Here is a 27,287-nt window from a genome sequence, read left to right on the forward strand (position 1 = left end):
TTCATGGGCAGCGGGGCAGGTCGGAAACATGGGCTTCACCAATCACAGGGGAGGGTCGGCTCAGCACCCCACCTTCAGAGAAACCTCCACTTAAGCTCCAGTGAGCATCTCTGTGAGGTCAGAGCGGTCCCTCTCCCCTGCCCGCCCGGCCAGTGCTGGAGCTGCCCATGCCACCCGGGGACCCACTTGAGACTCCTCTGGGCACCTGCTGTGGCCCTCAGACTCCCAGGGCTGGCACTATGGGCACAAGAGCCCTCGGGCCCCAGGAGGAGCGGGGGATGCAGGTTTCAGTGCTTAAGGAACAGCACAGGAGAGCCTCGGAGAGAGGGTGGGGTGGGCAGGTAAGGCACGTACCTGTGACATCCAAGGGACGCTTTTTTAGAGCAGTAACCACGGGCCCATCTTTCCTGCGTAACAGGGGGCTGCTCCGTCTCTCGGCCACCTTCTGCTTTAGCCTGGAGCGTAATTTCAGATTGGGTTCAGAAGCTGCACAAAAAAGAGACGTCATTTCAGCCAGGCAGACGCAACTGGGGCCAAGGCTATCTCGGCAGTTTAAAAACACGCGCGTTGGGTAAATATCAGCTGAACAGCGACGTGTCGTTTCCAGGCAGAGGGAGGCAGCAGCCCGCGGGCGGGATATTTCCAGTCCCATCCGTCCACCCATTCGTCCAAACACCGAATCAAACACACCAGATGCCTTGAGCGAGCTTTCTGCGGACGGAGGGTTAGACACACGTGGGAGCTGTCACCGCGCGGACAAGCGGGCACTCGGGGACGGTTTGGGGGCTCTGGCCAGGGACTGTTACGACGACTTGGACGTGACACCCTTTCTTATTCACCTGCAAATCAAAAATTCCTCCTCCGTGTAACAACCCAGGAGCTAGCGGCCCACTCGAGCTCCCAGCTGCCTCTGCACGACCCGCCCGAGGGGGCTGAGGCCAAGCCCGCGAGTGGGCGCCATCTCCCTGTGTCCCTCAGCGTCCCCTGACCCCCGGGCTGGTGCTTGGGCATATGGTTGGGTTTTTGGTAACAGCTCTGCTTAGAGCAAACTAGACCACCTCAGACCACCCCAGCCCAGCCCAGGCACAGGTCAGGGGAACTCGGGCCTCCGGTGCACGGCTGCCTCAGGAAGGGGGTCCCTGTGGATCCCAGACTCTCGAATCTCCCACTCCGGGGGCTGGCTGCTTGGGAGCCCAGGCGGTGGTGAGACCGCCCCTGGGGACGGCGCCTTCTCAGGTTTCTACTGCTGGTGGATTTGCAGATTAGCCAGGTTTTACCTCCTGTTTTTGCTTTTACTCAGCCACCCCGCTGTTTTTAATCTTTCTGGAAGAGGAAGTTTACTGCTCTCTAGAGCAACAAGCAACACAATCAAATTTCCTCCTGGAATCGGAGGTACGCTGGTCCGTTTACAGGAAGCGGGGTTAGCGGGCCACGTGTGCATCTCACGGCTGTGGCGACTCGGCCCTTTAGGGAGCCCAGGGACGGGGCTGAGGGGTGAGGGTCCTCAAGGAGGAGGGAGGAGCCGGCCAGCCTGATGTGCTGAGGAGCTGCCAGCCTTTCTAGACGCTCCACCTGCACCTGCTCTGGAGGCAGGGATTCGGGAGAGACGCCCTCTCTGCTTTGCAGCGTTTGTGCCTAAAGAAGGCTCCCCAGCTGCATGTTCACGACAAGACGACAAGGATCCAACGACGACACAGCCCTCCCCACCGGCTAGAGGACCCGCTTCTGGTTTTCAATATTACTTCTAAACATTTGAAATATGAAACACATTTATTTCTATTTCTCCACTGAGTTTCTTATTTTACTAATATTAAAACAAAACAAAACAAAACAAAAACTCCATCTGATTAACAGGCAAGAAAACCACAGCTCTTCTTCCACCACCGAGCTCTCAAACCCTGAATGCACACAGGGTTTCCTCACTGTCCGTCCGTCCCGGGGACGAAAGCTGCTCCTGAGACCCAGGGCAGCATGGCACCCTCGGAGCTCAGGGGGCACGAGGCCCCCGCCCCAGGGTGTGTGTGTGGGACGGCACACGTGTACTGGCACCTACAGCCCACTTCATGCCCAAAGTTCCTGGATGGGTGATGGTACCACCTGGTCATCCGCTGGGCAGCCAGACCCCGGCCCACGGCCATCCTTCCACACCCCCTGCCCGAGAGCCCCAGGGTCATGGTGGGACTTAAGCCTCTCCTGGACAGGCCCCTGCCCCTGCCCAGCTGCCCCTCCAACCCAGAGCCTGCCCTGGCCCCCCACAGCCCCTGCTTCTGGTCACCAGGCCTTGGCTGAACGTCCCGTAGGCGCCCCCGCCCCACTGAACCCTCCTGCGTCACCCGGCCTGGCTCCCCACAGCAGCATTTTCACCAGCTGAAACGACCCCTTCATCTCCCTGCTTCCCCCGCCCCCCCCAACACTTGAGCAAGAAACTCCAAAAGACCGAAGGGTGGGTCGGGCCCCCTGGATCCAGCGACCTCCCGCAGACCCTGAGCTGCAGGGGCCCCTGGGAGGCCAGGCTGCCTGGTCCAGGGCAGGGGAGGGGACGGCCCCTTCCCGGGGACCCCATCCCACCTCCAGGCTTTCTCCCACAGTGGTGACTGGGGCTGGCAAGGGTGGTGGGCTGCTGTCCCTTGCCCCCCCCCCGCCCCCCCGAGGCCCCTGGCAGCCGGGGCTGGGGGTGGGGTGCTACGGCTGGAGTGACTCATGCTTCTCGTGGTTTGCCAGCACATTTCTTGAAACCTGTGAAATGCCTGTGACCCAACCGGTTCCACGTGGAGGTCAGAGCCTGGGGCGCAGGCGGGCCACCGCCCGAGACGAGAGGACCGTCATCCCGCCGTGTGCAGGGCCACGCGGCCGCACAGGCTCCGCCAGCCGCTCCCGATGTGGCCGAGCTCCGCCGAAGAGAGCTGCAAACACGTGGATGCGGCCAAGGGTGCCGCTGCCCCGCAGATGGCACTACTCCCCGGCCCGTGGGCTCTCCTTCCAGGAGTCAGACGGCGGCGGCAGCCTCGACCTGCCTCTCTCTCGACCTCGGATGCTCCGCCATCCCAGCACCGGCCGGTCCTCGGCAGGAAGCCGACCTGCTCATCTCTAAGGCTCCCGCCCTGGGCCCGGATCTCAGGGCGCTTTGCTTCTCTCTACCCCGGTCACCACGTCTCACGGGGTCAGACGACGGGCTGGCAGGGAGCGCCCACCGGCCAGTCTACCTGGAAGCCACAGCGCTCTGCCCTGACACTGCGCCAGCGGCCGGCGAGGAAAGTGGACACGGAGCCAGCAAGGATGCTGGGGCCGCGATGCGCGGAGGGCCTGGGGCGTGGAGCACGTGCGCTCGGCGCCCCTCGCTCCTGACCCCCGAGAGGACGGTGAAGCGCGCTTTAAACAAGACGGGCGCGCTGAGGAAAGACGGCTGCCGAGCGGGCTGAGAAGTTTGAAAAATAGGAAGAAAAAGGCCCCACATCAAGTTACCAAAAAAACCAGCCGAGGACAGAACAAGCAGAGCCAGGAGAACCACTCAGGAAGCCCTTCCAGGCGGCTCCGTCAGGGGCCCGGGGCCCAGAGGGGGTCCCCCCAGGGCTGGCCGCCACCCAGAGCCCCGCCGGGTGCATCCTGGGACGTTCTGGGCTGTAGGGACGGGGTCAGGCCGCGAGCAGTGTCGGGTTCTGCAGCAGCCGCTTCTGGGGCAACGTGGAGCCTATGAGTCCTCAAGGAAAGTGCCGTCTCCCAGCCTCAGTGTCCCTCTCGCAGGAGCCGGAACACACGCGTCCCCCCAGCAGGCGGGGCCCTAGACCCCTCACACTGCACGTGCCGTTGCTCAGCAAGTCGGGAGCCTGCACAGACCAGACACTAGGCAATGCGTGGAGTCCAGGCGAGAGGCAGGGCCTCCCCAGGAGGCCGCGAGCGGGAGTCCGGGGGCGGAGGGGAGGGCTCGGGGCCAGAGCAGAGCCTCCGGACCCCACCTGCCCTGGAGGAGAGGCCCTCCCCCTGCCGCACCCTGAGGCTGAACTTAAAGCAGGTGCACGGAAACGCAGCGAATGCAGCCAAAGTTTCATGATAACTGCAGACGGAAGGAAACCTGCAGAAACTGTCCACCTGAAACTGCGTAAGGTTGTGTATCAGCTACACGTCCGTCAACACAAAAAACCCAGGCCCACAGAAAACGAAGCAAACAAACAAACAAAAGTCCACCTCAGGATAAAGGGAAGTTACACAAGGCAGGGAAGGCAGCCACGGCCACCATGGGTGCACGGGTACCTCCTCTGGGCTGTTGTCACGACGGAGGGCGGGGCCGGGCGGGGCGGGCACGGCCGGCCCTGGGGGAGGGCTCTGCGATTGATGGACATTCACTCAGTCTGATAACGACAAAAAGGTAACTCCAGAAAGACACATGACAGACTGGAACAGAGCTTCTGCAGCGCAGGCCGCAGGACTGATGCTGACAGGCGGGATGCAGGTACGAAGAAGAGCCGGTGGAGAGGAGTGTGGGTGAGCTGCCAGCCACACTGCACCTCCGAGGGCCCTCCCTGTGTGACCGGCGTGGTGCCGATGCTGGGCACAGGCGCTGGACAGGAAACACAGCCTGGCCAGCACGCCACCCCGCACAGGCAGGGGCACCAGCCGCACCGCACCACAGGAACACGGCCCAGGGCGTGTGTAACACACCTTCCGAGCAGGCAAAGTGGAAGATGCACCTTGTTCACCGCGACAGAACCGCTCACGGAAACATCAGCGAGACCTCGACCTCCGCACGCATCACGCTGGCCAGAGTGCCCGCGGCCGCGCCCCTGAGCGAGGCGGGGAGGGGCCTAGGGGGCTGGTGGGTGCCTTCTCCGCTTTTCAGGATGTGCTCATTCTTTTGAAGTGGAAGTTCCATTTTTCGGAAATGTATCCTGCAGAACTGTGAGCAAAGGGACTCGGACTTGTTGACAACATAAAGACCAGAAAACTGTTACAACTCCTAGACTGTTTGCATGTTTGATCTTTACACACTGAAATGGAATGGTAACCACGGTATAACATTAACAGAAAAATAAAGTTAGAGGCCAAAGTGCAAAGCAGGTGCTTTTGCTGACGGAGACTGCACAGACACATCACACACACACACACACACACACACACACACACACACACACAGCACAGGAGATACTCCGGACACCAGAGAGACCACAGCGGTCACAGGAGCTATATCTCTGCGAAGGAGACTCAGCAGGTGTGCCTTTAACGTGTCCTAAGTACCCATGACGTTCGTGATTTTTTTTTTAATTAAAAGAAAAGCACTCAACGTCATGCTTAAAACTGGTCTCTTTCGCCCCTCCTTCCCCCTCCGTCGTCTCAGTAGCATTATTTCAGGCGGTCATCGAGCAGCTATGAAAGTCAGGCCTGAAAGAGATGAGTTCGGGTCTCCCTGGGCGCTTGTCCTGTGAGAAGGGGTCCAAGACCGACCGACTCCAGAGGCTGAATGAGCCCCTTCTTGAAGGAGAAGCTGCCTGGCACTTAACCACAGGGGCCACCTCTACGGGTTTCTTTGGAAAAGCACAACAAAGCCTTTTGCAAAACCTTCCAAACCCATTCACACCCATTTTTTAAAGAGCACAAGTTGATGGAAGAGGGCCCCGCACAGGTGCCCCCGCCCTGTGGTGGCCAGAAGTTTGGGGTGGGGGGCACTGCGGGCCTGGAGTGAAGCCTGCTCCCTGCCCGGGGAAGTTCGAGAGGCAGGCTGACCAGCCGGCCTGGCCCAGACCGGGGCGGCAGGGCCTTTCCAGGCTGCACCTGACGCACACCAACACACCAGGTGCAGTGTACACGGCGCCAGCGTCGTCCACACCCTCCTCGTTGCCAGGCCACTACCAGGCTGAAACCGCATCAGAGCAAGACACGGACCTGGCAGCGACTGGCCCCTCCCAGACTGCAGAGACCAAGTGGCACGTGTGACAAACGTGGCCGTGCCCTCTTCCCTGGTGACCTCTGTGCACGCTACACGCGGCTGTAACATAAACCGGTGGGACCGCTGGTCAGCTCGCTGGTAGGCAGGGAAGTCTGCGTTTAGTCACCCGTGCCTCATGGGCCTATGAGGGTCAAAGATACCCCGTCTGGTTCTCCACCGGCGGCCGAGCTCTCGGGCCCCGCGGACCCCTCGTCAGGTGGCGGGAATCCTGCTGGGACACGGGCTGTGGACAGGGACCCTGACGTCCAGAGGGCCTGCAGAGACCTGGGCCGGGCCTTAGTCCGCTGTGTCCGTCCAGCCTTGCCCTAAGCACACCCAGGCCCCTCCTTGGCTGTGCCCTGCAGGGCAGCCCTGCCGTCAATCCCTGCCGTCCATCCTGGGCCTGTTCACCTGCTCTTGTGGCCTGGAGGATGCTGAGGACTGCGGCCTGTGCCCTGCCTGCCGACCAGCTCAGGGCCGGCCCCCAGGAAAGGATGTGACCAACGCTTGCTGAATACATGCCGTGAGGACACAGGTGGCAAGCCTGCTGCTGCTCCGGCTCAGCCACGTTCACGGCCACGGAGGCCCCCCCCCCGGCCAGGTGCTGGGGGCCGAGCGGACCCAGCTGACCGTGAGGGAACGGGCAAGGCACCCAGCACGAGTGTCCACACCAGGGCCACCGCCAGCCCCGGGGACACGGGCTCTCCGCAGACGGGGACCCTCCCCTGGCACAGCAGTCACGGAAGTCACTGTCGTCAGGCGTCACCGAGGGGTTTTCAGTGACTGGCTTGTGTAAAAAGGACCCTACCATGGCCATACTCACTGTACAAACAGGATGGAGCCACCTCAGCGACCCCAACAGGGAAGGATGGGGGGTGGGGGGCGCGTGGCCACACTGGCAGCTGTGCTGCCCTCGAGGGAAAGCAGGCTTCCCGCCAGCTCAGGCCCACGACCCGCCAACTCCGCCCTCTGTTCCGGACCCCCGACCCCTCGGCACTGCAGCACCACAGCCGGGCTGACACCCACTTATCACCAAGGGGCGGTGGCACTGCTGCCCCGTCCCAGACGGGCAGACTTGCTTGGTGAGGCTGTCTGCCCGGGATACGGGGCGGTGGGGGAAGGCAGGTTGACAGCGAGAAACCCACCACACTGCCTGCATCTTAGCAACGGCTGACACTCTGCGATCAGCTGCACACCTGGCCATCAGCGCCGGAAGGTGCAGAACCAGAACATTCTAGAAGGAAGGGCTGGAGGAGCGGCCACAGGAATGAATCCAGGCTTGTCCACAACTTGGTGCAGGACGACCCAGAAGCCCCGGGCCCCGGACCAGCCCTGGCTTCTCCCGGCTGACGCCCGGCTGCCGCCAGACAATCCTCCTCGCGGAGCACAACACAGACGGCGGGCACCATCGTGCCAAGGCCCACGTTCTGTCCAAGGTGTGGGTCCAGGGCCTGAGTGAGGAGGCCGCCGGTGGAACGGGCAAAGGACGGCGCTGGGACGATGACCGGCGGTTTCGCCACCAGCCAGACGTCACGGGGGAGGCCGTCTGAGACGCAAAAAACCCCAAAGGAACTGAAAAAAACTCACAGCAGCTAATACCTTCAAAACTATAAAGACAAAGCTCTTACTGGAGAAAGAGAAAATCCCCAAGTACCATCATCCAGGTGATAAAACTCAGTTTGCTTTTAAAAGCGGAAAAGCGGCCCTTCTCCAGTGTCCCTGTGGGCGCGAGTGTCTGCAGCGACGACATCTCCGGGTGGCCCTTTGCCGCCTCACAGGCCCCGGCAGGACCCATGGACGGGTGCGGGCGCCGGTGGAGTTGGACGATTCCGGACGCAGCCTTCAGGGCTGCGCTCAAGGAGGCTCCGAAACCCCGAGTCAAGGGAGCTGCTGAGCCACGGCCCAGCAGGAGCCATGAGAAGGCGCGGGCACCAGCCCGCCCGCTGGGTCCCCGAGCGTCCTGCTGGGAGGGAGGGCACCTCCCTGGTATCCATCGTGGGGAAAGGGGCGGGGGCCCCGGTCGGGAGCAGGGTCTATGCCTCTGGAGCCAGATTTGGGAGGTGGGCGCGCAGGCAGGCGGTGAGGACAAGCCGGGTGCTTGGAGGTGAGCGGGCACGTCTCGCCAGGCGGACCTGGCCGTGTTTCGTCGGTGCCTTCTTCCCCGGGGGCAGTTTAGAGGTTCCTGCTGTTCCCCGCCACGTTATGGTCCTGGTGGGTGGGGGTGCTGAGCCTGGCAGGAATGGGTCACTGGGTGGGTGGGGGCGACGCCAGGGTGTCCTAACAGCTCGGGAAAGCAGGAGCGGAAGCCTGCCCCAGCCAGGCCTCCTGTAAGTACCACGCAAACCTCGGCCCAGCTTCTCCTAACAGCCTGGGATGGCACAGCCGGGGGAGGCACAGAGCTTCAACTCACAAGGCAGGAGGTGAAGACGCTGGATATAAACCTAGGCCGGGGGGCCCCACAGGCCAGGGCAGCGTAACCCCCGAACGTGCCAAGGGGGGCGTCTCATGAATCCAAACAGAAGTGAGTGTCACGCACAGGCCACCACAGCACGGGCGAGGTGAATGGCGAGGCAGCCAGGCCATTTGCAGTCACGTGCCCCGTAAAAACAGAGGGCGGATCCCCACGGGACCAGCCGAGTGGACGTCACTTTCATCAAGGGTGATCGCTGTAATTCCGTCAAGGCATTTTGTAACTAAAATCTCACTTGATGAGGTTTCACATTCCCGAGGCCTCTGCCGAAATGCAGACGCAAATTATTTAGAATTAGTGACATCACGTGTTTGAAAGTAGATGCTTCTGGGACGGCCCAGACACGCACACGGCACTCGATGCCCTGAAGTGGTTTGGACACGCCCTCTGAATTCTGGAATTATCAGAATCACTACTGTGTGAGCGACGCCTTTTTAAAAGACGGACTATGCAGCCGCTTCTTCCTCAAGCTGCTCTGCAGCCCTGGGCGAGCGGGGTGGGGAGGGGTCTCTCCCATCACAGGTACCCGGGGCTGGGGGGTGCTGCTCATCAGCCCCTGCTTCAAGGCAAGACAGAAGGTGTGGACACTTCATTGCCACAGTCCAAGCGTAGGAGCCAGAGGCCACAGGGGCCTCTGGGACAAGGCTGGGCGGCGACACAGCCCTGATGGAGGAGCAGGTGGAGGGCAGGTGCCAGTCCAGCAGCATCCGGAATCCCCAGACCCTGCAGCCAACCAGCTGTGCCAGGCTCCGGCTCTGGGTGGTACTGCCCACGCTTCTTGGGACAGGGACAAGCAGAGCTAGCACCTGCCGAGAGCACCTCTTTCTCTTTTTGGAGGGTGGGCATGTGGGGGGGGCACCTGGGGGCCCTGGGGCAAGTGAAGCCCTCTGTCCTCTCCAGGGACCTCGGGGGAAGAGCCAGGTGTGTCCAGCCAGGAAGTGCCCTCGGAGGGAGGCAGGCGGCTCTGCTCGGCGCCCAGCCCTGCAGGTCCCCCTGAGCTGCTGCTCCAGGGACCATGGGTACCACGCTTGTCACACCCAGGGTGGGAGGCAGTGCCATGCATGCTGTGGGCCCACTTTACTGATGAGAAACCGAGGCCAGGAGAGCCTGAGGACTCTGCCAAGGGGCCCAGAGCTGCAAACCCAGCAGAAGACTGGAGGAGCTGTGGGACCGCCTGGCTCCCCTCCCAGTGGGCCAGCGTGCTGCGCAGGTGCCCGGGGCCACTTCACCCTGGGGTCTCTTGGAGCCCAGCGTCCTGTTTTGCTGACTGGAGAGACTCTGGTTCACCAAAGCCTCGTCTCCAGAATGGGGTGGGGAGGGCAGCTTGGGAGGGGCGGCCTGACCCCAAAAGGCAGGCGTCCCTTTCTGTGGTGCCCGCAGGCCCTCGAGGGGGACACACAGCCCTTCTCGGCAGACGAGTGACAACCACACACTCAAACTGGAGAGAAGACAGCAGCTACCCTCTCCCCTCACCAACCACGGGTTTACAGCTCAAGTGAAACCCTGGCACAGAGGGGCTCTGCCAACGCCTCTGCCCGCCGGGTGCCCGTGCTGGGGACGTGGCCGTCCTGCTGTGGCCTCTCCCATCCACACCGGGGATGAGGGTCCAGTCCCACGGGGGCTGAGCTGGACCTCCCTCCCTCAGCTCCAGCGCTGGATGGGCCTGCCACCAGCCCTCCCCAGGGCGCAGCTCAGCTGGGGGCCCTCGCTGCCATCCTCAGGTCGGACCAACACCTCACCCGGGGGAAGAAGCTGCTTTACAGCATTTCCGTCCAGAACAGGCGAAAAGCTTTGGATCACACAAAATTCATGTTTATGAAGAAAAAGCCGTGACATAGACCCATCTCCATTAAACAGGCGCCCGGCCCTTTCCACACGGCCCTGTGGCCGTGGACTGCACCTGCCGCCTCTGAGACCGGGCACCCCCACCCTACCCCGCCTGCCGCAGCCAGGCCCTCACTTCTGGGGGTGGGGGAGCAAAGCTTCCAGAAGCCCCTTCTCTGTCCCTGCCCGCCGTCCATGTACTGCCCATGACCCGTGCGATCCTGGCTCAGAGTCACTGCCTGCTGGAACCATCACCGCTGGAGGAGGCCAGGAAACTGGACACCCTGCCTGTGTCTTAACACCCACCTTCGGCTTTGAGAGGAAGCAACCCTGAGGCGTCTCTGTAGGACACAGAGACCTTCTTCCCAGTCTGGGACCCCCGGCCACTCCCCGGCTCTGCCAAGAGTGGGCAGTGAGGGCCAAAGTCCGGCTGGCTCGCTCACAGAAAGGACCAGAGGCCCGTGGCAGGGCTACTGTGTCCCTTGGCTCAGCAGGGGGCCCTTTGGGCCGGGACAGCACACAGCACAGGCCACCAAAAGGCCAGTGGGCTTGATCGCTGTTTAAAAGCAAGTTTGAAGCCGGAAGCGAGGGTCACAGGGACTGGGTTTAGCAGCTGCGGCCAAGCGGCCACAGGCGCCCCGAGGCCGCGTCCCGCAGCTCGCTCGGCCCCGCTGCGCCCGCCCCCCACCGCGGCCCCACACCGACCTGTCTTTCTGAGCGGAAAGTCATCTTTGGCGTCATACATCCCCAGGACCGGGTGGTTGTAGGAGGCGGACACCCCACTCTGGGGCGGGGAGCTCTGGTCCAGGGAGCTGTGCTGTGTCTTCCTGGAGGAAAAGGCAGGACAGAGGCTTAGTCACCTGCTGGCCCCGACACGTCCCCTCAGCTCACGGCCGGCCTCCAGGCACTGGCCTGCCCTCCAGCGCCAGACTGGCGGGATGAAAACCTGACACTGAACAAGGAACAGATGCCACCCTCCCCTGGCCCTGTCCAGGCCGGCCGGCGAGGGGAGTGGGGCCTGCACCACCGCACCGGGGTCCTGTGCCCGATCCGTGCGGCCCCTTCCTCTCGGGTGTCTCCTGACCCAGTCAGTTCTCAGGCCAAAGGGAAGGGGAACCACGCCACCCGGGGCCTGTCCTTGGGGCGCAGGAGCAGAAGGAGACAGGCGGGCTCCAGGTGCAGGGAGACAGGTATGCCGGAGGCAGCCGAGACCTGGTGGGGACAAGCGCTGGTGACGTCCGGGCCCTCGAGCGCAGGAGCTGCATGGGGACTTCCCTTCAGCAGAAGGGCCTCCATGGGGACGGTCACTCCCAGGCATCTCCCATCCTTGAGGGGGTGGCAGCAACCCACCCTCTGCCCTGGGAGCTGACCACAAATTTCACTTCCTTATGGGCAGCGGGCACAACTCAGAATCCCCAAAATGACTGCATGGGGTGGGGGTGGGGATCAGGCCTCGGGATGGGGGGGTCAGGCCATGCTCAGCGAGACCCCCACAAATGTTCTTTGGTGGGGCCGCCGCTGAGTCCTGCTGGAAGCGTGAAAGTGTCATGAATTCTGTGTCTTCAAACTGCGTAATCCGCTTAATGACTGGAAACACACTTGCCGCCTGGCTTCTCGGAACTTGTTAACCTATCCACTGGAGCACACGGCCCTCGCGTCCGCGCACCTGGTGTTATTTGAATTAAGCGTGGGAGCGTTTAAATGCTTACAGGTGGATATTTAAATACGGGAGAGCAAATCTGTGCGAAGACCAGGGCCCGGTGAGAGCCCAGCCCCACGGTCACAGCCCGTGAGGCACAGCCCGTGAGCACTGTGGGCGGCAGCCCCGCCACGCACACGCCGCCCCCATCAGGACGCAGGACGCACGAGGGCCCAGGCCAGGGGCTCAGGGCGGACGGGCCGCCCTCATCACGTCTTTCCGGCCGGCCCACCTCGCACAGCCCATCAAAGGTCTGACGGCAACTCTCGACAGTGTCACCCCCTGAGGTCACGGCCTCCAGAGAGCAGCCCTTGGTGGCTCTCCCGCCCTCCTTCAATGCCAGGTTACAACCTGGGGGAAGTTCACTCTCTCCTCCGTAAGAAACCTGCAAAGGGCTGTGTGTGTCGTCTGTGACTGTAAAAAACAGGCTGCTGTTCACAAAACATTACTATAGGGAACAGTAACAACCGTCATTATACTTTCTTTTTTGGTCTCTTTAGGGCCACATCCACGGCGCACGGAGGTTCCCAGGCTGGGGGTCGCATCGGAGCTGTAGCCACCAGCCTACACCACAGCCACCGCAACGCGGGATCTGAGCCACGTCTGCGACCGACACCACAGCTCACGGCAACGCCGGGTCCTTCCCCCACCGAGCGAGGCCAGGGATCGAACCTGCGTCCTCCTGGATCCTAGTCAGGTTCGTTTCCGCTGTGCCACGACAGGAACTCCCTGTCAACATACTTGAATGATGGAGTTGGTTTGTAATTAAGCCAGAAGTTGGAGAAGCTATTCCTTTTGGCTCTAATAGATTTTCTCCTCTGTTTAGATCTCTTGAGATGCTGGCAGTCTTCAAATTCTCATTTTCTTGTCTGGCCTTGAAATGAGCAAGAAGGAGCCCAATGGCATGGATCGGCGGCAGTGCAGCCACAGAGCTCGCAGCAGACCAGGGCTGCCCTCGAGAGTGAGCTCTGGGGCCAGGAGCCGGCGGCTGGCCTGAACACCCAGCCGGTGCCCCTCGCGGATGAAGCCAGACGTCAGAAGGGTGACTTGGCTCACAGACAGCAGCCCAGAGCCCCCGACCCTGCAGAACCAGCTCATCCCCCAGGTCCCCATGGCACACGCCTCCTCCAGGGCCCAAGGGTGGGGGCTCTCACGGAAAATGTGCCACCTGCCCTCGGGGGAGGGGGGCACCAGTTCCTGTCACACTCATACAGCCCCCAGTGTGCAAGGTTCTGCCCATGAGAGCCGAAGCCACGTCCTGTCCCTGCTGTGTGTGCTCACAAGCTCACACCCTCACCCCAGGCACACACTCACCCTACCCAGCCTCACTCCAGTTACATACTCACCCCAATTACACACTCGCGCCCCCACCCTCACCCTCACCCCAGTTACACATTCACCCCACTCGCCCTCACACTCACCCCACAGAAACCCCTGCTTGGCATCACCCCACCCCATCCTCCCTCCACAGTCGCACCCCCGCCCCACGTACACACGCACGGGGGCAGGACCCGCAGAGCTGCTCTTCTGTCCAGCTCAGCCCTGACCCTGAACTCCTCCCGGGAGGAGGCTGCCCTGCGGTGTCCCTGCCGAGAGCCCAGCTGATGCTCGTGGCGCCTTGTCTTAAAGACAGTCCTTACTGATGCAGACGGAAAACAAATTCGCTCTCTCTAAACGTAACTCTGATTGGAACACAGAATAAAACAAAACAGCAACTTAACCATTAGCATTCTATCGACCACTGGCCTTTCCCATTAGCTCAGACTGACGCAAGTGACTGAAAATAATACAGGACTCACACAGCACTGTCCCACAGAAATAAGCAGGCTACGCCTGCAGTTTGAGCTTTTCTCACGCCGCCTCAGAGGGAACAAAAGGAGCCGTGAAATTAACATCCACACTCTCCACAAGCAGAGACCCAAATCCTATCATTTCAGCCCGGAGTTGAAGTGAAAAGCATGAAGGAAGTCCTTCCACTCTTCGTTCACACCCAGCCTCTGAGACGGGGTGTGTCTCACATTTCTAGCTGTTTCCAAGGCCCAGGAGCCCACATGCTCGTGGCTGCCAGGACAGACGGCTCTGTCTTACACCATGAGTTTGAAGCTGGCCGTTTTGACACGTGTATACCGTGGAACCGGCCCCCTGATAACAAGAGATCAGGGCCACCCCCACAGGAAGTCCCCTCTGCAGGCACGCACCATCACCCGGCCCCCTGCCACGCGGGCTGCCTGGCACTGAGGAGCGGCTGTACTGACTCTGGAACTGCAGGCAAAGGGCACGGCAAGGCACAGACTTCTCTTTGTCCAAGACTCCCTCGCACTGCTGCAGGTGCGCCTGCTGCCCTGGGCCTCACTGAGCTGCAGATGAGGCGTGGTGCCCACCATTGTACCAGTCACTTGTTGGCAAGTACTGGTCTCCATCAGGACTCAGGAGCACCACCTCATCCTCGTCTCCATCAGGACTCAGAGTACACCTGACCCCTGTGTCTCCATCAGTACTCGGAGTACACCGGACCCGCGTCTCCATCAGTACTCGGGAGTACACTGGACCCTCGTCTCCATCAGTACTCGGAGTACACCGGACCCGCGTCTCCATCAGTACTCGGGAGTACACCGGACCCGCGTCTCCATCAGTACTCAGAGTACACCGGACCTTCATCTCCAGCAGTACTAAGGAGTACACCGGACCCTCGTCTCCATCAGGACTCGGGAGTACACTGGACCCTCGTCTCCTGATCAGGAGTACACCGGACCCTCGTCTCCATCAGTACTCGGGAGTACACCTGACCCCTGTGTCTCCAGCAGTACTCAGAGTACACCTGACCCCCGTCTCCATCAGGACTCGGGAGTACACCGGACCCTCGTCTCCTGATCAGGAGTACACCTGACCCATGTGTCTCCATGAGTACTCAGAGTACACCGGACCCTCGTCTCCATCAGGACTCGGGAGTACACTGGACCCTCGTCTCCTGATCAGGAGTACAACGGACCCGCGTCTCCATCAGTACTCAGAGTACACCGGACCTTCATCTCCAGCAGTACTAAGGAGTACACCGGACCCTCGTCTCCATCAGGACTCGGGAGTACACTGGACCCTCGTCTCCTGATCAGGAGTACACCGGACCCTCGTCTCCATCAGTACTCGGGAGTACACCTGACCCCTGTGTCTCCAGCAGTACTCAGAGTACACCTGACCCCCGTCTCCATCAGGACTCGGGAGTACACCGGACCCTCGTCTCCTGATCAGGAGTACACCTGACCCATGTGTCTCCATCAGTACTCAGAGTACACCGGACCCTCGTCTCCATCAGGACTCGGGAGTACACTGGACCCTCGTCTCCTGATCAGGAGTACAACGGACCCGCGTCTCCATCAGTATTCAGAGTACACCGGACCTTCATCTCCAGCAGTACTCAGAGTACACCGGACCCTCGTCTCCATCAGGACTCGGGAGTACACTGGACCCTCGTCTCCTGATCAGGAGTACACTGGACCCTCGTCTCCATCAGTACTCGGGAGTACACCTGACCCCTGTGTCTCCAGCAGTACTCAGAGTACACCTGACCCCCGTCTCCATCAGGACCTGGAGTACACAAGACTCTCATCTCCATCAGTACTCAGAATACACCTGACCCCTGTCTCCATCAGGACTCAGAGTACACCTGACACCCGTCTCCATCAGGACTTGGAGTACATGTGACCCTCGTCTCCATCAGTACTCGGAATACACCGGACTCTCGTCTCCATCAGTACTCGGGAGTACACCGGACCCCCGTCTCCATCAGGACTCAGAGTACACCTGACCCCTGTCTCCATCAGGACTTGGAGTACACGTGACCCTCGTCTCCATCAGTACTCGGAATACACCGGACTCTCGTCTCCATCAATACTCGGGAGTACACCGGACCCCCGTCTCCATCAGGACTCAGAATACACCGGACCCTCGTCTCCATCAGGACTTGGGAGTACACCGGACCCCCATCTCCTGATCAGGAGTACACCGGACCCGCGTCTCCATCAGTACTCAGAATACACTGGACCTTCATCTCCAGCAGTACTCAGGAGTACACCGGACCCTCGTCTCCATCAGGACTCGGGAGTACACTGGACCCTCGTCTCCTGATCAGGAGTACACCGGACCCTCGTCTCCATCAGTACTCGGAATACACCGGACCCTCGTCTCCATCAGCACTTGGAGTACATGTGACCCTCGTCTCCATCAGTACTCGGAATACACCAGACCCTCGTCTCCATCAGGACTCGGGAGTACACTGGACCCTCGTCTCCTGATCAGGAGTACACCGGACCCACGTCTCCATCAGTACTCGGAATACACCGGACCCGCGTCTCCATCAGTACTCGGGAGTACACCTGACCCCTGTGTCTCCATCAGTACTCGGGAGTACACCTGACCCTCGTCTCCTGATCAGGAGTACACCGGACCCGTGTCTCCATCAGTACTCAGAGTACACCGGACCTTCATCTCCAGCAGTACTAAGGAGTACACCGGACCCTCGTCTCCATCAGGACTCGGGAGTACACTGGACCCTCGTCTCCTGATCAGGAGTACACCGGACCCTCGTCTCCATCAGTACTCGGAATACACTAGACCCTCATCTCCATCAGGACTTGGAGTACACCAGACCCCCGTCTCCATCAGGACTTGGAGTACACCAGACCCTCGTCTCCATCAGGACTCAGGAGTACACTGGACCCTCATCTCCTGATCAGGAGTACACCGGACCCTCGTCTCCATCAGGACTCGGGAGTACACTGGACCCTCGTCTCCTGATCAGGAGTACACCGGACCCTCGTCTCCATCAGTACTCGGAATACACCGGACCCTCATCTCCATCAGGACTTGGAGTACACCGGACCCCCGTCTCCATCAGGACTTGGAGTACACCGGACCCCCGTCTCCATCAGCACTTGGAGTACACCGGACCCCCGTCTCCATCAGGACTTGGAGTACACCGGACCCTCGTCTCCATCAGTACTCGGGAGTACACCGGACTCTCGTCTCCATCAGTACTCGGGAGTACACCGGACCCCCGTCTCCATCAGGACTCAGAATACACCGGACCCTCGTCTCCATCAGGACTTGGGAGTACACCGGACCCCCGTCTCCTGATCAGGAGTACACCGGACCCTCGTCGTCATCAGGACTCGGGAGTACACTGGACCCTCGTCTCCTGATCAGGAGTACACCGGACCCTCGTCTCCATCAGTACTCAGAATACACCGGACCCTCGTCTCCATCAGCACTTGGAGTACACAGGACCCTGGTCTCCATTAGTACCCGGAGTACACCTGACCCCCGTGTCTCCAGCAGTACTCAGGAGCACCACCTCATCCTTGTCTCCATCAGGACTCAGAGTACACCTGACCCCTCGTCTCCATCAGTACTCGGGAGTACACTGGACCCTCGTCTCCTGATCAGGAGTACACCGGACCCTCGTCTCCATCAGTACTCGGAATACACCGGACCCTCGTCTCCATCAGGACTTGGAGTACACCTGACCCCCGTCTCCATCAGGACTCAGAGTACACCTGACCCCTGTCTCCATCAGGACTTGGAGTACACGTGACCCTCGTCTCCATCAGTACTCGGAATACACCGGACTCTCGTCTCCATCAATACTCGGGAGTACACCGGACCCCCGTCTCCATCAGGACTTGGAGTACACCTGACCCCCGTCTCCATCAGGACTCAGAGTACACCGGACCCTCGTCTCCATCAGTACTCGGGAGTACACTGGACTCTCGTCTCCATCAGTACTCGGGAGTACACCGGACCCCCGTCTCCATCAGGACTCAGAATACACCGGACCCTTGTCTCCATCAGGACTTGGGAGTACACCGGACCCCCGTCTCCATCAGGACTCAGAGTACACCTGACCCCTGTCTCCATCAGGACTCAGAGTACACCTGACCCCTGTCTCCATCAGGACTTGGAGTACACGTGACCCTCGTCTCCATCAGTACTCGGAATACACCGGACTCTCGTCTCCATCAATACTCGGGAGTACACCGGACCCCCGTCTCCATCAGGACTCAGAATACACCGGACCCTCGTCTCCATCAGCACTTGGGAGTACACCGGACCCCCGTCTCCTGATCAGGAGTACACCGGACCCTCGTCGTCATCAGGACTCGGGAGTACACTGGACCCTCGTCTCCTGATCAGGAGTACACCGGACCCTCGTCTCCATCAGTACTCAGAATACACCGGACCCTCGTCTCCATCAGCACTTGGAGTACACAGGACCCTGGTCTCCATTAGTACCCGGAGTACACCTGACCCCCGTGTCTCCAGCAGTACTCAGGAGCACCACCTCATCCTTGTCTCCATCAGGACTCAGAGTACACCTGACCCCTCGTCTCCATCAGTACTCGGGAGTACACTGGACCCTCGTCTCCTGATCAGGAGTACACCGGACCCTCGTCTCCATCAGTACTCGGAATACACCGGACCCTCGTCTCCATCAGGACTTGGAGTACACCTGACCCCCATCTCCATCAGGACTCAGAGTACACCGGACCCTCGTCTCCATCAGTACTCGGGAGTACACTGGACTCTCGTCTCCATCAGTACTCGGGAGTACACCGGACCCCCGTCTCCATCAGGACTCAGAATACACCGGACCCTCGTCTCCATCAGGACTTGGGAGTACACCGGACCCCCGTCTCCATCAGGACTCAGAATACACCTGACCCCTGTCTCCATCAGGACTCAGAGTACACCTGACCCCTGTCTCCATCAGGACTCAGAGTACACCTGACCCCTGTCTCCATCAGGACTTGGAGTACACGTGACCCTCGTCTCCATCAGTACTCGGAATACACCGGACTCTCGTCTCCATCAATACTCGGGAGTACACCGGACCCCCGTCTCCATCAGGACTCAGAATACACCGGACCCTCGTCTCCATCAGCACTTGGGAGTACACTGGACCCTCGTCTCCTGATCAGGAGTACACCGGACCCTTGTCTCCATCAGTACTCAGAATACACCGGACCCTCGTCTCCATCAGCACTTGGAGTACACAGGACCCTGGTCTCCATTAGTACTCGGAGTACACCTGACCCCCGTGTCTCCAGCAGTACTCAGGAGCACCACCTCATCCTTGTCTCCATCAGGACTCAGAGTACACCGGACCCTCGTCTCCATCAGGACTCGGGAGTACACTGGACCCTCGTCTCCTGATCAGGAGTACACCGGACCCTCGTCTCCATCAGTACTCGGAATACACCGGACCCTCGTCTCCATCAGGACTTGGAGTACACCTGACCCCCGTCTCCATCAGGACTCAGAGTACACCGGACCCTCGTCTCCATCAGTACTCGGGAGTACACCGGACTCTCGTCTCCATCAGTACTCGGGAGTACACCGGACCCCCATCTCCATCAGGACTCAGAATACACCGGACCCTCATCTCCATCAGTACTCGGGAGTATACCAGACCCGCGTCTCCTGATCAGGAGTACACCGGACCCTCATCTCCATCAGTACTTGGGAGTACACCAGACCCTTGTCTCCATCACTACTTGGAATACTTCTGACCCTCGTCTCCATCAGGACTCAGAGTACACCTGACCCCCGTCTCCATCAGGACTCGGAATACACCTGACCCCCGTCTCCATCAGTACTCGGGAGTACACCGGACCCGTGTCTCCATCAGTACTCAGGAGAACACCGGACCCTTGTCTCCATCAGTACTCGGGAGTACACTGGACCCTCGTCTCCATTATTACTTGGAATACACCTGACCCTCGTCTCCATCAGTACTCAGAGTACACCTGACCTTCATCTCCATCAGTACTCGGGAGTACACCAGACCCTCGTCTCCATCAGCACTTGGAGTACACAAGACCCTCGTCTCCATCAGTACACCAGACCCTCCTCTCCATCAGTACTCAGAGTACACTGACCCTCGTCTTCCATTCCTTGGTGATGGTGAATAAAGGTGCTGTGACCTTGAAAGCACAAGTCTCTGCATGGATGGAAGACTGTATTTCTCTTAGGAAATTACCTGGGAGGACTGGGTCATTGGGTAGGTGTGGGCTTACCTTTCTAGGAAACTGCCACAGTGCTGTGCCACTTCAGTGCCCACTGGCCATCTGTAGGAGCCCAAGGGCTCCACACTTTTGCCAACGCTGGATTTGCTAAACTTCAACCCTTCCTGTGGGTGTGAAGGGGCCCCTCAATGCACATTGCATCTCCCCAGTGACTAATGAACCTTTCTCGTGTACTTCTTGCCCATTTGCATATCTTATTCTGTGAGGTATTGGTTCACATCTTTTGCCTGTGCTTTTTCAGCAGCTTGTTTTTTGGTCATTGAATTGTAGGAGCTCTTTATATATTTTGGCTCGAGTGCTCTGTCAGTCACAGGTATTGTGAATTCTTTTTTCCTATCTGTGCCTTGTCTGTTTTATTTTCTTTTATTTTTATTTTCTTGTCTTACTTTATTTTCTGGTGCTTTTCAAGGAGTGAAAGTTTTTAATTTTGATTAGGCTTATGTTTTTGGCTTAGAGTTGATGGTTTTAGTATTCTAAGAACACCGTCTATCTCTTCCCCAGGGTCATGAAAACTTTCTCCTATATTTCCTTATGGAAGTTTTAACAATTTAGCTTTATGGTCAGGCCTGTGGCATTTGAGCTGGCCATCGTGTGTGTGTGAAGCCAGGGTGAAGGTGCAGTTCTCGCCCTAAGAAGATGGATCATCCAGCAGTTCTGCCGTCACACAGCAAGTAAGTGTGGTCCGTGATCGGGTTTGGTTTGGGTAACAAGACAAGAAAGCTGCCAAACCCAAAGTCAACAAATCTGTCCTCAATGGACTCTGCTGAGGTGAGTCCTCCCCCAGTGCAGCCTGTGGGCCCCTGGCCCTTGGGGAAGAAGGACCTCCTGGCCACATGCTGGAACCAGGGCAAGTGAGCCTTGTGCAGATGGGGCCTGATCCAGGCTGCCCATGCTCCCCGTGTCTATCTTCCTGGGACCTGCCCCCAGGCCTGGGCACCTAGCTGGTCCCCACCTCCCAGACGCGCCGCCTCCTCCCCAAAGCCCTTGCCCCCTGCAACCTCTTGGCAGCTCTGCCGAGACACCTCCTCCCCTGCAGCTCCCACGATGGGAGATGATGCACCTTCTCAGCCCACGGGCTCTGGCCTCTGCTCACGTGCAAGCCCCTCCTCCTGGCCTCTGCGCCTGCCAGGCTGGTCTTGGTAGTCCTGGCACCAACTGCCCCCATCTGCCTCCATGTCACTGTGGCCACCATCTAAGAACTGAGGGGTGGTCTCCAGCGCCTACCACCCAAGCTCTTGAACCCCCCCCCCCCCCCGCCACTGATCTCGCCTCCCCAGGACAGGTCCTGCCCAGAAACAGCTCCTGGCACTTGCCCACCCACAAATCACACCTTCTAAATGTTTCCTTCCAGCCACCTCAGCCTCCCTCCTGGCGAGGACCTGGGGGCACCTCGCCCCCTTTGCCCTCAGGGCTCCTCCCAGGTGGCCCCTGGACTGCCGCCACCACCACCCCCGCCCCGCTTGGCTTCTCTTCTGCCCTTTCCAGCTCGACACCACAACACCATCTCAACCCCGACCCAACCTGTGCGTTGCGTGGCATCCGCCTGGCCACCCCCCGAGGGGGAACAACGGTGCTGTCCCACAGCAAACCCAGGGCTGTTGCTAGAGGGGAGATCACGGATTGGGGCCACAGAACTTGCCCCGGATCCCCACTCACTGTCCCTCCGGGGCGCACGGCTGTCATTCATGACTTTTCAGGGACCACTGGTGCCCTCAGCGCTCTGGGAGCTGAGCCGCTGGCTGAAAGGCATAACCGCCGGCCACCTGCTTGCTATGCGTGCAGCCTGCATGGATGCGTGGCACCCAGAGACAGCCTGGGAATACAAATACCTTCCAGGCTGTGTTATAATAACTAGTGTCACCTACTGAAGCAAATGGGCTCCTTGCAATGGGACCTGGTGGCACTGGAGCACAAACCGTCATCCGCCTTGGGGCTCTAGAAGACAGGCATCTTTTCGCCAGTGTACGTGTGATAATCACACTTTCATTTGTGACAACTACCCTAGGAGGGCTCTTCCAGAATGAAGTGACCCTTGGACGTAGCAGAAAACTACACTCAAAGCAAAGATCTGTAAGGCGCCCTTGACCATGGCTTAAAGCCACGCGACACATGACTCCACCCGCACCCAGACCTGTGTCAATGGCCGGGCCCGGAGGAAAGACCCCCAAACACGACTCTCACCATCGAGTTAAAGACTCAAGGCTCATCAGCTCTGAGCATGAACGAGGCACTTTTGTGGTCTCTGTCAGTTAGGTGGGCTCTGGGAGAGGGTTCTTAGTAGAAAAGCAATACAACTACCACAGGCGCTTCTGACTTGCCCAGGAATGAGTAAAATATTCCGTAGGTGCATGTGGACAATGTAGACCAGAGTTCCGGGAAAAGGGGTTCCTTCTGTGGCCAAAAAAAGAGCACGAGAAGCCAAGAATAAGGGTCAGGCACTGGCTCCACGAGCATGTGTTTAATGTTTGTTTAAAGACAGGCCCGGCTAGGAACCATGGGGTTGCAGGTTCGATCCCTGGTCTCGCTCAGTGGGTTAAGGATCTGGTGTTGCCGTGAGCTGCGGTGTAGGTCACAGAAGTGGCTCGGATCTGGCGTTGCTGTGGCTGTGGTGTAGGCCGGCAGTGACAGCTCCGATTCGACCCTTAGCCTGGGAACCTCCATATGCTGCAGGAGCAGACCTAGCAAAGGCAAAAAGGCAAAAAAATAAAAATAAAGACAGGTCCGGGGTTCCTGCTGTGGCTCAGTGGGTTATGAACCTGATGAATCTCCCTGAGGATGCAGGTTCGATTCCTGGCCTCGCTCAGCAGGTTACAGATCCGGCGTTGCTGTGAGCTGCGGGGTAGGTTGCAGATGTGGCCTGGATCCCGCGTTGCTGTGGCCGTGGTGAGATCGGCAGCTATAGCTCCGATGAGAGCCCCGGCCTGGGAATTTCCCTGTGCCGCAGGTGCAGCCCCAGAAAGAAAAGAAGGCAGGTCTCTGCATGTCTGGGTGACCGTCACATGTGGTAACCACCAGACCACTTTGGTCCGACCGCGGGCACTGCTGCGCTCGGGGGCTTCCTAATTCCATGTCCTCCCACCTGCCTGCCAGGGTGAAGAGCGGACTGTCCCTCAAAGCCGTCCACGGGTCACGCGACCTGGGCCTGGGGGTGACGCACGCCCCTCCACTTACCCGTACCAGTAGCGAGGGTCGCTGGACATGCAGTGGTTCAGGTTCCGGTGGGCCAGCGCCTTCTTTTTGTTGAGGACAAACTCTTGCAGCTTCATCTTCACTTCCGTGCTGGCCACGGCACCTGGCACGGGAGAAAGCGGAGACGGTGACTCGAGGCTCTGCGGCGGGGGGACGCTGATCCACGTGCCAGCAAAGGCAGCAAAGGGATGGAGCGGGTGGGATTCCCATTCAGGACCCTGCCGAGGGCGAGGGGAGGACTTCAGAGACCTCCTTCCAGGAGCAGTTATGTAGTTGCATTCTATTTAAAATGCAGATGCCACCAAGCACACAGACCTACTGCTTCCCCGCACAAACCCACCACGGAAGGAAGTTTTCTTATTCTTACATAAAACGAGGACCCGAATGAGGGACTGGAGGCAGGGTGCTTTCGTCCTCACTGCAGCCAGAAAAGAGAGGCCCGGAGAAAAGGTTCTGCGCAACCTTGAGCATCACACCCGGGACCAGAGTGAAAGGGCTCCCGGAAGCCCGGCTTCCACGGCCCTGCGGACTCGGCTCCGGGCCCTTTCCAGCCCATCAGAGGGGTGTTCCTGCTCTTGCCAGCCTCCAGTCAGCTACTGAGGAAAAGAGCTTTGTGGCTCAAGTTGGACTCAAACTGAAGGCTTGTGTTGTGTGGTTTTTCTGGTGGTGGCGGCCGTACTTCTCAGCCCCGCCTCCATCAGTACTCGGGAGCACACCCGACCCCTGGTCTCCATCAGCACTCAGAAGAAATGCCTGCCTGTGCCCCTGGCTCCTGGCACAGAGCTCCTCCAACCCTCGTGAATTCCTAATGATCAGGCATGAGAAGCATCGCCCTAATGGGGCGAATCTGGGAGGGACCTGGATTGGGGCTGTCACCAGGAACACTAAGCCGCAAGGAGAAGCTTGGGATTCTCAGCTCCACCCCATCCTCCAGGGACGGGGAGACGGGCTGGAAGGGGACTGAGTGATCACGGCCATATGAGGAAGCCTCCCCGAAGCCCCCCCTGCAGGGGTTCGGAGGCCTTCCAGATGGTGCAAACATCCACACCAGGAGGGGACCCCAACTGCACTGAGCCGGAGGCTCCTGCACTGGGGGCCCTGCCAGGCCATGCCCTGTCTTCACCTGGCTGTTCCTCCTCTGATGGGACTGAGCCCGTAACCTCTGGGCAGACAGTGTCAGGACCGAGGGAAGCGGGAGCATCCAACACCAGAGCACTGCCTGCTGGGGGAGGCGTCCACGGGTCCGTGACCGGCCGTGTCAGAGCGAAGAGCTCGGTGGAGTGTGGCATCCAGGCGAAAGCAAAGGAGAAACACCGGACAAGAGAGCGGGTCTTCCCAACATGGGATGGAAAACAAGGTTTGGTCCTGAGTCGGATGCGCAAGGGCTTGTTTTTTTTTTTTTTTTGCTATTTCTTGGGCCACTCCCGCGGCATATGGAGGTTCCCAGGCTAGGGGTTGAATCGGAGCTGTAGCCACCGGCCTACGCCAGAGCCACAGCAACGCGGGATCTGAGCCACGTCTGCAACCTACACCACAGCTCACGGCAACGCCGGATCGTTAACCCACTGAGCAAGGGCAGGGACCGAACCCGCAACCTCATGGTTCCTAGTCGGATTCATTCACCACTGCGCCACGACGGGAACTCCCTAAGGGCTTGTTTTTATGGAGTCCCCTCTAGTTTCTTCACTGTGATTCCGCCACTTCCTGGAAGCTTTGAAATCCATCTTTTCACTGGTTTGGGAACTACTCAGTTTCACTTCATCCTTGTTTTCCTGGGATTGGATTTTGATTCATTTAGTTGTTTGCCATTATTATTTTTTCACGTTTCACGCTGATGTACGTGAAATGGATTTTGGTATATGAGGTGCTACAGATTTTGATAAACTGCTCATAAGTTAATATCACTACAGGAAGAGTTCTCTCCTTCACCGCATTCCGGCTACATCGGTCATTATTCACAAGCTGAATCTCTGGCTGGCTGGAAACAGGCCTGCGTTACAGGCAGCGGCCCACTGTGGCCGTTTCAGGACAGACTTCAGCACGTCCTGGACGAGGGTCAGGCAGAAGGAACCCTCAGAAACAGGGTCCCCCGTGGCTGCAGCGTGTCCTGAACTCGACCGGCCAGGAAGCGCAAGGACAGCGCCCCACACAGAGTCCGAGTGCGTCTAGCGGGCGATCAGGACACAGGGGCTTTGTTCAGGCTTCTCGGTGTCCGAGGAACCCAGCTCCTGTCACTTAAGCAGAGAAGCTCACCTGGGCTCCGTGGGTTAAGAAACCTCGTGCACACGGGTGTGCCAGCCACGGGCAGAGCGGCCCGGACCTGGGGTTGCAGACCTGGGGACACGCGGCAGAAAGGGACACGGGCAGGGTGACCAGAGCAGGCGGCAGGACGTGACCCAGTGACCGGAGGGATAAAACCCCACCTCCGCTTTTGAGAAGGCCCCGTCCCTCCAAAGGCAGCCAGTGCTGGACTCCGACCCCTCTGAACACTTTCAGCCTAACTGGCCCGTCTGAAAATCACACACTCACAGAAACACTGAAATCTGCCTAAAATGTGCCGGCCACACAGGTGCCTGGCATTCAGGCAGACGCCTGAGAAAGCGAGCAAAGGGCTGACCCCATCAGGACGCAAAGTGCCTTGAAGCCAGGAGGGAGGGCGGGGGCCCAGGGGGCCTTTAAGCAGCGACGGGTACGCAGGGAGTGTGCCAGCAAAGGCCGACCCCGCCAGGAAGAAGCGGGAGCAGGACGAGGGGCTGGGGCTCCAGTGCGGCTGGCAGTGCAGCGACCGGCCAGCGCCCAGGAGGACAGGAGGGCAACCCCCAGGGCCTGTTTGGGAGGCCGGCCTCCAGGTCCTTCTAGAAGGATGGTGGGGGGCGGGGGGGTGGGGACGACAGAGCAGGACAGGCAGCAGGGACTCAGGGCACAGGACCCGACCACCTGGTGCCGGCGAGCCAACCACCCAGAAAGTGCCCTTCCCCGGGGACGCGCCCTCCTTGCGGAATGGAACAACGGGCTGACAGCGCAGGCCCCTGGGCTCCGAGGAGGGACAAGGGCAGATGCCCCAGCAGGGAGGGTACACAACAGATCCAGTACTGGCCCATCCCTGGGGGCTGAGGCACCCCCGAGGGACCCAACAGGCGGGGACCAGGACGGCGCCTGCGTCCCCCAAGCTCCCTGCAGGGCCCGCACTGAAAGAGGCGCGTCCCCGGGGTCCCAGGTGGCCGTGGGCACGTGTGGCCCTCAGCCAGGTCAAGGGTGGGAGAGAGCACCTGTTGGGCCCTTATGGAGCCAAAGCAAAAGCCGCACGCCCTGGACGCAGCCTCCTCCCCATCAGAGGACCAGGAAGGCTCCTGGACAAGGAGACCAAACCGGAAGACGCTGCCTCTCCTCCTCTTCATTCTTTCAAACACTCATCTCTCCAAAGAGTTCTCCACCTGAACGGAGAGTTCCAGAACCAACAAACACCGTCGGTTAATGGACACCAAACAGGTCTAATGTTTACTCAAAACAATGAATTCCCGTTGATTATCTTCCACTCCTTCGACGGGCTTTGCAGAGAACGTACCAGGCGCGAGCACGGCGCCCGCGCTGGGGGTGGACTAAGGAAGACCCAGGGTGCCTTCCTCCCCGGGCATCGGGACGAGCCCACGGGCACGGAGGGAGGGCGGGGCGCCGCCAAGGCCCAGACACAAATGAGGACACGTGTTCCCAGCCGGGCTTCGGCAGGGCTCCTGCCTCGGAGGCTTCCCCGACGGCGCAAAGAGCTACGCTGAGGACCCGCGGCTCTGTCTTTAACGCCAGCCCTGGAAGCCCTTTTCTAAACACAGTGAATGACTTGCCTCAAGTCACCTTATTCCCAACCAGGCAGCGCCCGTACGTCACAGTGGGAAAAATGTACTTGCATTACTTCCAAACGGCCCCGGGGGCTAAGGGGCCCCGTTCCTTGGACTTTTCTCTTAAGTATGAACTTAAAGACAGTGGATCTTAGATGCTAGAACAGGGTGAATCTACATAAACCTCAACTGGTTAAGGACCACGTGTTCATGAGGAATAAGAAAAACGCCACGAACTCTAGGAATTCGTGTTCAATCACATCCATAGCATTCATTG

The 27,287-nt window shown here is 59.5% G+C and overlaps 1 protein-coding gene across 6 annotated transcripts in view; it reads right to left on the reverse strand.

Annotated features, from left to right (window-relative positions):
* HDAC4 (histone deacetylase 4) overlaps nucleotides 1-27,287 on the reverse strand; it is a 240,276-nt gene that overhangs the window by 63,646 nt on the left and 149,343 nt on the right. For all 6 annotated transcript variants that reach the window (XM_047773944.1, XM_047773941.1, XM_047773943.1 and 3 more), the window contains 3 exons: nucleotides 23,160-23,280; nucleotides 10,917-11,038; nucleotides 355-486 (listed from right to left, as the gene is read on the reverse strand). In XM_047773944.1, coding sequence (XP_047629900.1) covers nucleotides 355-486; nucleotides 10,917-11,038; nucleotides 23,160-23,280 — 375 coding nt within the window. The remainder of the gene's footprint in view (nucleotides 1-354; nucleotides 487-10,916; nucleotides 11,039-23,159; nucleotides 23,281-27,287) is intronic.

The sequence above is a fragment of the Phacochoerus africanus genome, chromosome 3, assembly GCF_016906955.1.
Source record: "Phacochoerus africanus isolate WHEZ1 chromosome 3, ROS_Pafr_v1, whole genome shotgun sequence".
NCBI lineage: Eukaryota > Metazoa > Chordata > Mammalia > Artiodactyla > Suidae > Phacochoerus > Phacochoerus africanus.